Here is a 10,994-nt window from a genome sequence, read left to right as displayed (position 1 = left end):
TGGGAAAGGAGAAATTCGCATGTAAATAAAGAAAATATCTAAAATAAAAAAAAAAAATGAATGGGAAGGAGCTGGCAAGATGGCTCGGCTTTAAAGGTACTTGGCACTACACCTGATAACTTGATCCCCAGTACCCACATGGTGGAAGGAGTGAAGTATCTCCAGGCAAGTTGTTCTCTGACCTCCACACATGCACCATGTGTGGCATGCATAAGCATTCACACACATAGCATACAAACACAATAATAAACAAAAAAACCAATCATACTGACATGTCTAGTTAATTTGACTAACCAACCATACAGTATTCATCAACTTTTCAATTATATCTTAGTCATTGGCAGTGAACTAATCAAGACCAATACTTACTAACCCGATAGGGATGCTAAACATAGTACCTCCCCCACCAAAAAAAAAAAACCCTTAATTTTAAAAAGTAACTAATTAACTTACCGCATCCAATCTCATCTGTGCGGTCCCCACAATCATCGACCAGATCACAAAGCTGCTGCCTTCCTATGCAAGCCTTCGTCTGTCTGCACCAGAAGTGACCTGGGTCATCACAGCTCTCCACAGGAGGAGGAAGAGCACAGTTTTCAAAATGGACATCATCAATAGCAGAGACCCCACTATAAACTGCCAGACTGACTTTCTCTAGCGACAGATAGAAGGGTTGAGTGAGGCGTCCAAGCTGGACAGTTGCCTCTGACCACTGGTTGCCTTGGTTATACAGCACTCTCCAGAGAGCGGTGGTGTCCCTGGAATTTTCTAGATGTAGCTGCAACTCAGCTGCCCCCACTGATAGTCCATAGTTATAAAACCTGAAAGAACATAATATATAAATACATCATAAGAGAGACTACATCGTTGATCCTTGGATGCTTCCTCTCCAATTTCTAGGTAATTGTGGCAATGGACACATTTCTTTCCCACAGTACTTGTAATTAGCCATTTGACAGAATTTGTCTACTGAGATGCATATTGTTTGACTCTTCCAACCTGGAAACCCCTTGCAAGACACAGGGAGATTCCTAATTAAATTAAAATCCAATGCTAGAAGGGAAGCCCTCCTTTCATCTTAAGGAATAAATTAACCAATACTAATATTATACTCTGAAATTAAAATTGTTTTAACTTAATACAGTAATCATTATAAAGTACAAGCAGAGATAAAACTTGAGTAGCTGGCATGTGCAGGGATATGCCTGCAGCCACTATCCTACTAGGATAATTCACCATCATATATAGTTACCAGAATGACAGTGTGCATCCAGGCCCTGTCTGGCTGAAAGTTGGACTCTGAAGTTTAGCAGTTTGAAACAAGCTGCTGCTGTTCTTCAAAATGAACATGAAATGCCCTGTGGGGATATAAAAACAGATTATTAAGTTTACCTACTAGATTCTGCAATGCAATGAGAGCCCTTCTGTCTCTTAATGCAATGCCAAGTGCATTTCATGTCCACTAAAACTGCACAACAATAAAACGTCAATACTGATAGAAATCATATCTTGCAGGCAGCCCAGCTGACTGTCAATGTTGTCCTACCATGCTGTGATCTTCACACAGGAACCCCCAGATCTAAACCCAGCAGTCAATGGGTGTGCATAAAGCATCTTTAGGGTCTTACCTTGAGCTGTACCATGAGTGTGATCTCTAGGTGGAGCTTGTTGTTCTAAATCAGCAGAAAGATCACTTTGGGAGCTCCACACCCAGTCAAAATGGTCACCACCACTGGCTTCAAACCACCCACAGCTGTTTGCTTCAAAATCACAATCAGCAACTAAAGAAGAGAAATGAAACTTTTAGACTTCCAGAGTTCCCTGCGTTGGGAATACAGCACTCAAGTAGATATAGCCTCACAGTACTCTTTCGGGTACAAAGAGTCACAGAAGGAAAAATAAGATCATTCTAGGTCTGAAAATGGGATGTGCTTCTCATACTAAAAACAGAAAAAGCAGAATTCTCAATTTCAGAAATTCAATTTTTCCCAAACATTCTTTCCTAGGGAGCAGCATCAGTCAGCTTTGTTGGTTAAGGAATTGCTAACATTTGCTACATCAGTCTAATAATCACTTAATTCCTCCTCCTTCAACATCAGCAGGGAGTTTGTTTCTATAGGGGTTGGTATTTCAAATATTGGCATGTGTGTCACCTGAATTGTGTAGAATGTAAAATGTTTTCCTAGAAAATATGCCTAGAAATCAGTTAATGTTCCCAAACTCTTCTAGTAAACAAACAAAGAAGAGTCAGGAAGGACAGAAGCCATGAATGACGAGTGCAGTAGTATGGGTAACCGTTGCTAAGTGCTTGCACAAGAGCCGTGGTGCTGAACACTTCATACAGTTCCACAAGGACACTATGACACAGGTGATGAAGATGGGGCTTCAGTAAGAAGAATGAAAGGAAGTCTAGGAGAAAGTGTGCAATGTCATCAATGAAGGCCACAAATGGGCAAGTTATGAAATATCCCTTTATATAAAAGTTGAAAAAAAGAGAAAAATCTGGTTATTACATTGGAAAAAAGATAAACCAGAAGGCATGATCTGAATTCCCTTAATGTAATGAGCAGTCAGTGAAAAGTGACTGCCACTTGTGATTGACTCATTGAGATCCCTCACCACTGTGATTGACTCATTGAGATCCCTCACCACTGTGTTTGACTCATTGAGATCCTTCACCACTGTGATTGACTCATTGAGATCCCTCACCACTGTGATTGACTCATTGAGATCCCTCACCACTGTGTTTGACTCATTGAGATCCTTCATCACTGTGATTGACTCATTGAGATCCTTCACCACTGTGATTGACTCATTGAGATCCTTCACCGCTGTGATTGACTCATTGAGATCCCTCACCACTGTGATTGACTCAATGAGATCCTTCACCACTGTGATTGACTCATTGAGATCCTTCACCACTGTGATTGACTCATTGAGATCCTTCACCACTGTGATTGACTCATTGAGATCCTTCACCACTGGCTACTTTTGGCCAAGGACATGGACTCTATTTCCATTGTAAAGGTGTAAGGAAAGAAGCATCCACCTGTGGATGAGAGTATGACATAAATGAAATTAGAAGTTTTTCTAAGGGCATTCTAAGCTGGTGATAAATCATCCTAAATTTTGAAAATGTTATTTACGTATGTGACATACATGTCATATCTAATATTTGACAGTTTCTCTCAAATATGTAATATCAAAAACATATTTGTCTTCTATTAAATTTCCTGCCTGAAATTTGACCAGCATATCATTTTCATTTCAACTCTTGTCAAAATCAGTGGAATGTGTAAAGGCATCTAAAATGCTTTTAAATACTGAGTACTTCAGTGAATAAATAAAAGCCATATTTCAATTAGCAGACACAACTTTAAATGCACAAGATGAAGAATGCATTTCATACTTAAAATAATGATTTCTCATAGTTAGACTATTGTGAAGCAAAATTAAATGGTACTCACAATAAAAAGAAATAATAACTGTGAACTATGAATAAAATGCAAAGAATGTTTACATATTTGCGGCTTAAAAGCTTTATCTATTTTAACCATACAATATACAAATAAAATATAAGCATGCACAGATTTGGAAAGCCCCAAAAATATTTAGATGCCATGTTAGTCCCTGTGAAACAAATGCTTTGATTCCTGCATCAGATGAACTTCAGTAGAGGTTATAAGGATTCTTAGTATACAAAAATAGATGACAACACATTGTTGTTAGTAGACAATGTGTACCTCATACAACTACCCAGAGAGAAAACCTGATTTTCTGATAAAAGGAACATGATGCTGTAGACATGGTGAGTACTCCAATGATAGGAGGCCTAGAAGCACCACTGAGCAGACTTTTTAGTTCTCTTAGAATTGGCCCCTTTAGCAACACTCTGAAAAAACGAATCAGCTTTGGCTGAACTTTTGTAGCATTACTCCCAATGGCCATGAATTGGAAATCAGGAAGGGAAAGCAAATACTTCATGCCCTTGGCTCCTGTGTAGATCTTACAGAATTTGAGAGTAGAAGGTGGCTACCAGAAATGAGAGAGAAGGAAAGGATGGGCAAAGGTTGGCTATTGCTTAGCAAGCCATGGATGGGATTGGGCAACTTGCCTTGGTGTGCTATCATATAGGGGGATGACTAAGGAACATCATAATATGCTCCATGTTTCAAAGAAGATAAAAGATGGCTTTAAATACTTGTTCCACAAAAAATATTCAAAGATACAGATATAATTTCCATGATCTTAATACTATTCTATGCATACATGTGTGAAAACACTGAATGATACACATACATTTATACATATATATATAACATATATAATATATAATATAACATATAATATATAACATATAACATACAATATACAATGTATAATGTACAATATATAATTTTTATGAATCAATGAAAGAATAATTTTAAGAGAAAACAATTTTAATACAAAAAGTGCCATCAAAATTCAAATGTTCTTTTCTACCATTCTTCATTCCCAGGTTCTTATGCACATTTTAAGAGCTTAATTACTTATAAATGTAAAAATGAAATTAGTCTCCAGTCTAGCCATTAATTGCACATATACCTTTCCAGAACAGACATGAACAATTGTGCACACCATAGCCATTTCTTACTGAGGAATGTTCTGCATATGTTTGAATAAATGAAGTTCAAAGATTACCACTGATTCCAGAACATTGTTGACTTCCTCAATTATCTCTACTACAAGCAACACCTGCAAAAACAGTATTACAGCACTATTTCCTCAGAGTTCACATGCAGGAAACTTTGTGCTTGGAACAGTTCTAGCTGTAACTGAATGCCTGTTGACCCAGAATGCCTGAAACTAATTCTTGTCTTTTCTATGACTATGGGTATAAAAGCTAATGACTCCACAATGGCTTTTAATTATTGTGAGAAAAATTACCTGTGTGGGCTCTATTAATTATGTTAATTGTAATCACATGTGTTGCCTCTGGGGATAGTGTGTTAAGAGACTCTTGGAAGGCTGACACACAGGTTCATCACTGTCAGCTTTGCAGACATTTCAGAGTAAGAAATTGAACTGGTATGGAATCCAAGAAGACTTTTGATGGTAAATATCCAGACTCAGACACTGTCTGTTTTGCTTTCAGTGTCTTAGAACTGAATGGTTTGAATGATCCCATTTGAGTTAATGAAAGGAATAAGTATAAAGTATGCAAAAGGGAACTCCAAACTAATAATTTGGGCATTGTATAAAGCATTAAAACACTTTAGCAGGATTATGCACTGATATATAATGAGGTTGAACACAAATTCTTTTATTTACACCTTATGAGCAGGTGCCATGCTGACTAAAAGAGGGTAGGTGTAACTTTGAATGATTTTTTTAATGTCATGATGGATTAGAGATATGGCTCAAGAGTTAGGAGCACTCACTTCTTTTCCAGAGTACCTTGGGTGGTTCCCTAGCACCCACATGGTAGCTAATAACTGTCTGATAGCCCACCTCCAGCGCATTTAACACTATCTTCTATCATTCCTGGGTACCAGGTAAACATGTGATGCACAAACATTCCTGCAGAATGAGCACCATATGCATGAAACAGTGAAATAAAATAAATTTAAATTTCAAAAGCTGCCACTGTAGATTACAGATATCTGAGCCAACAACCATTGATTCTCTGTGGAAAACATCTTGAAACACCTACTATCTTATATATTCCCCAAGAAATACCCATGAAAAATTACTTACTGCCCTCAATAATGTTTTGTTACACTTACTTGTGTGAGGAAATAAGGTGTCACATGCTGCCTGAATGTAGCAATTAGAAGAAAACTTACAAGAGTCCCTGTTCCTCTTTTTGATGTAGAAGTCAATTAACACAGTAACCTTCATTTGATCAACATATAGAGAAAATAAGAGTCTTTTTAGTGCCTAACTCTATATGAGACTTTTATACCAGATACCTGTGCCTCAATGCTCTGGGTTCATCAGGGGAGAAGTGACAGAAAATTGTAAGAGCCTTTTTAAGAAGCTGTCTTCCAGACATCACAGGGTAGATGTACATATGAACCCAGTGATTGTGACAGCACACACCTCTAATCAGATAAAAAAATCCCAGCATGGAGTGGGGAAAGTAGACACAAAAATACACCACTGGCTGAAGAACTATTGGGATTTGACAGCTTCTGGAACAGAAAGAATCCATTTTCTTTAATACTGTGACCCCTTATATATTGGTCCCACTTCAGGAGAGGCTCCAGACTAAAGAGTAGTTGAGTAATAGGAACTGGACTCAATGGTTTAAGGAGAGAGAGAGATAACACAGGTGGGTAACAGGGTAGGGGAAGAATATCTGGCAGTAATAATGGGAAAGAGAAATAGGGATATAAATGGGACTCATATTATACAATATGAAATTCATAAAAAATTCTCAAAGAATTAATAAAATTTTATTTCAAATAATAGTTTTTAACAATTATAACATGCCATTTTAAAACTACATAAACATAGATAGTAATAGTAATCAAGTTTGACTCTCTCCTTCTTTAAGCTTTGTTTCTTCTAAAGAGTGGATAGATGGCTCAGTCAGTTAAAGAGGCTGTCACGTAAAGTGACTGAGTTTGATCTTTAGTACTTAGGTAAATACTTTGGAATGGCAGGGTGGTAGTTTGAATAGGTTTGGCCCCCATAGATTCATGTATTTAAATATGTCTGGCTCATGGGATGTGGTGCTATTAGGAGGTGTGGCCTTCTTGCAATAGGTATGTCCTCAATGGAAGATGTGTTTCACTATGAAGGCAGGCTCCTAGTGCTCAAGCTCCAACCGGTGCAGAAGAGAGTATCCACTCGGCTGTCTCCAGAAGCCAATCTTTTCCTAGCTGTCTTTGGATCAAGATGTAGAACTCTTAGCTCTACCAGGACCATGTTTGCACCAAGCTGCCGTGCTGCCTGTCATTATGATAATGGACTGAACCTCTGAAACTATGGTTTCCTTTATAAGAGTTGCCTTGGCCATGGTATCTCTTCACAGCAATGAAACCCTAACTATGACAGGCAGTATCTGTAACCTTGGTGCTAGGAGGAGAGTTGGAGAGAAAGGTGGAGTAACTCATTGGTTATCCAGATCAGCTGAAACAACAGGGGGAGCTTCAGAAAGATGCTGTCACAAAAAGACAAGGTGAAAAATACTTAAGGAAGACACCTGCCATAGACCTCTGACCTTCATACATACATGTACACTCCTATGTGCATATATACTGAATCAACGTCAACATGTATAAGACACACACACACACACACACACACACACACACACACACACACACTTTCTTGAGTTCTTTTTTTAAAAAATGTTTATTATATATTTTCTTTATTACACTGAAGACTAAAAGTTGAGTAATCTAGTGTGGTGGCTTATGTTCATTTAGGCTGTGCTTTGATTAGGCAGTTATTATTTTAAATTTCAAGTGCAATAATACAGTATCTTTATTTTAAAGCATGTTGTCTACTTTAGTAACTACTTAATTTTAATTTTAGCTTTTATTATGCCAGGGGTGATTATATGCTTGAAGTTAAGATAAGGTTGAAGTAATTGCACTCTGGACTTTATCAATAGTTAATGTTCATTAACTATTTAACATATATAACAGAGAAAGGATTAGCAAATGAGTGATTAAATGAAAAAGAAGTCTGTAATAGTGAATAGAAAGAATTGTATATTCTAAAAGAAAGCCAATGTATAAAAAAGAACAGCATTTGATCATCAGGATTACTGCTTTTTAAACAATAATGGTTCATTGTACTATCATGCAGATATTTTAATATATATAAATTTGTGATTTTATTTATCAGTGAAAATAAATTTAAACCACAAATGTTCCCATTAAAAGCTTATAACTGTAATATGGTTTTAAAGTAATCCTATGACATGTCCAACACAGACTAGACTGTTACTAGACAATTCTCCATGCATTTCTCATGCTTTGGCAACCTCTTATAATGGAAACCACCTATTGAATACCATTTTGTTGAAGGCTGTCCTTTCAAGGATAATTAAAGAGTACAAATCTATTCTTTGCATAGGACAACTGACTTTTCTATGTAATAAAAGCCCAGTTTTCATAAAATTTAGAAATAAACAAATTGGTTGGCATTCCATTTAAAGCTTGAGATCCCCAACTGCTATGTAAACCTACTTCCTGTGCACATACCCCTATAGTTCTTTGTTTCCCACTCAAAGGGGCAGGAAAGAGCAGCTCAGAATAATACCCACATTGAGTAACATATCCTTAATGATAAGGCCATCTGTGTCAGACAGGAATTCCCCACTTCCTTCAGCATCCCAGGAATTATAGCATGTGAAGTTGTTAGTTTACAGCAAGAGTAAAATTCCAGAACCGATATTCACAATTCATGATATTATGTACTCTATGTATATACTTAACACACACACAGACATTGGTACAGGGAACATCCCCATACCAATAAAATGAAAAAGACAATAAAATAGAAAAAAACACCTTCCATACATAGGAGCTGCAGAGAGTAGCATTAATGGAGATCAGTAAATAATTGATGATACATAGATAGGTGATAAATAAATAGATGGATACATAGGTACAAAGATAGATGACAAATAGATAGATAGATAGACAGATTGATTGATAGATAGATGATAGATAAACACAGAACAATAAAATGCCTAATAAGTATATCTATAAGAATAGCAATGTAGTCTTAATGAACACAGTAACAAATGTCTTCAGAGAAAACTGGGTGGTGAAGGAAACACCAGAGTAACAGGTGAGGAAGCAAGTCCTACATGTTAAATAAATATGAAATAAATTATTTTTATTAACACCTTTTTTGTATACTCTTTTGTATATATTCATTCCATAAAATGAATATTAATTAATATTTGAATTATTATACATTTTAACTTATAAAATAGGATATTGCAAAAATCTAGAAAAGGAGGGTATACATGCTTGGTATCATATACTGATCCAAAAGCCTGTGTCTAGCTACATCACAGGCCCCAGAGGGGATCCCATACTGATGTTTTGCTAAATAAGCATGTGATAACTCTGCCTTCTAAGTGTTTATGTTTATATACATAGACTAGTGAATGCTCTTCCAGCCATGGTCACGGGAGTTTTTGTTTTATTTGTTTATTTGTTTGTTTGTTTTTATAGCAATCAGTTGTTACTGCAGAGACTCTTAGATGGACATGGTTCTAAGGATAAGTGACTGTTGAGGCATCTATGTTATCTCTCCAGAGCCCAGGGAGCATCATGGGAGAAGAGGTGAAAACATCACAAAAGCCAGAGGACAGGGTGAGGAGTTATCAAGTGCTGTCTTCCAGATAGATATGGATATTGCAACAATAAGTTCATAGGAGCTGTGCTATCTGCACACACACACACACACACACACACACACACACACACACACACACACACACAGAGAGAGAGAGAGAGAGAGAGAGAGAGACAAAGACAGAGAGACAGAGAGACAGAGAGACAGAGACAGAGATACACAGACACACACACAGAAACAATGGGTTAATAGTAGCTGTGGCTATCTGCACACACACAACACACACACACACACAGAGACAGAGATACTCACACAGATACACACACAGAGAGAGAAACACATAGACACACACATAGATAGATATGGATATTGCAACAATGAGTTCATAGGATCTGAGGCTATCTGCATACACACAACACAAATATACACAGACAGAGATGCTCACACAGAAACACATAGATACAGAGAGAGAGAGAGAGAGAGAGACAGATGCTCACACAAACACACACACCCATAGACACACACACAGAAACACATAGACACACGCATACAGACACATAGACACACACAGAGAAACACACAGAAACACACACACAGAAACAATGAGTTCATAAGAGCTGTGACTATCTGCACACACACATCACACACACACACACACACACACACACAGATATGCTTACACAGACACACACACACAGAGAAACACATAGACACACACATGGATAGATATGGATATTGCAACAATCAGTTCATAGGAACTGTGGCTATCTGCACATACATCACACACACACACACAGAGACAGAGACAGAGAGAGAGAGACAGAGACAGAGATGCTAACACAGAAACATATACACACAGATCCATAGACACACACACACACACACAGAGATACACAGACACACACACACACACAGAAACACATAGACACACACACAGAGAAACACACTCACACACACAGAGAAACACATACACACACACACTCACACACCAATAGGAGGGAACCAGTTAAGTGAGTCAGTAGGAGAAGGAGCATAAAAGAAGAAAAGAGGATAATAGGGAGATCAATATGATTGCAATACATTGCACACATGTAGGAAATTATCCAAAATAAAAGTTAATAAGGCCCTAGGTATGTGTTATGTACTAAGCTTAAACAAGAGATTCTTAAAAATATGAAAATAGAACTTAAGGTAAGGAAAGAAAGGCTCCCAAAACCAAAGCCTAGGACCTGACAGAGCTACTCTTTTGTATCAGACTTTAAAGGTTTTTATATCAGGTTTTTTAAAATTATTGCAGAAAATAAAAATGGAAGAGGTGTTTTCAAATATAGTCAACACAACAAGCCTAATACCAAACTTTATAAGAACAAGTGGACAGAAAGAGGGTGGGGACATTGTTGAACATAGATGTAAAGTTCATACACAAATTATTATCAACTTTAATTTAACAACATCTAAAAGTATTGTATATTATGATCAAGATGGTTTTAGATCAGGGATATAATGATAGCTTAACACAACACAAATAAATCAACAAATTTAATATAAATAAATTCATAAACAAAAATTACTTAATCATTTTAATAGACATGGAAAAGATATTTGAGAAGATGAATGATGATGATGATGAATGCCCTGAAGAAACTAGGTAATGTTATACCCCACCAGATTAAAGATTTATATATATA

General features: G+C 36.9%; 1 protein-coding gene across 1 annotated transcript in view; it reads right to left on the bottom strand.

Annotated features, from left to right (window-relative positions):
• Malrd1 (MAM and LDL receptor class A domain containing 1) overlaps positions 1-10,994 on the bottom strand; it is a 694,431-nt gene that overhangs the window by 520,177 nt on the left and 163,260 nt on the right. The window contains exons 14-16 of the mRNA XM_031373295.1: positions 1,629-1,781; positions 1,253-1,358; positions 454-821 (exon numbers count right to left, since the gene is read on the bottom strand). Coding sequence (XP_031229155.1) covers positions 454-821; positions 1,253-1,358; positions 1,629-1,781 — 627 coding nt within the window. The remainder of the gene's footprint in view (positions 1-453; positions 822-1,252; positions 1,359-1,628; positions 1,782-10,994) is intronic.

The sequence above is a fragment of the Mastomys coucha genome, unplaced genomic scaffold, assembly GCF_008632895.1.
Source record: "Mastomys coucha isolate ucsf_1 unplaced genomic scaffold, UCSF_Mcou_1 pScaffold15, whole genome shotgun sequence".
NCBI lineage: Eukaryota > Metazoa > Chordata > Mammalia > Rodentia > Muridae > Mastomys > Mastomys coucha.
The sequence above is the reverse complement of the archived record's forward strand: the minus strand, read 5'-3'. Positions and strand labels throughout refer to the sequence as shown.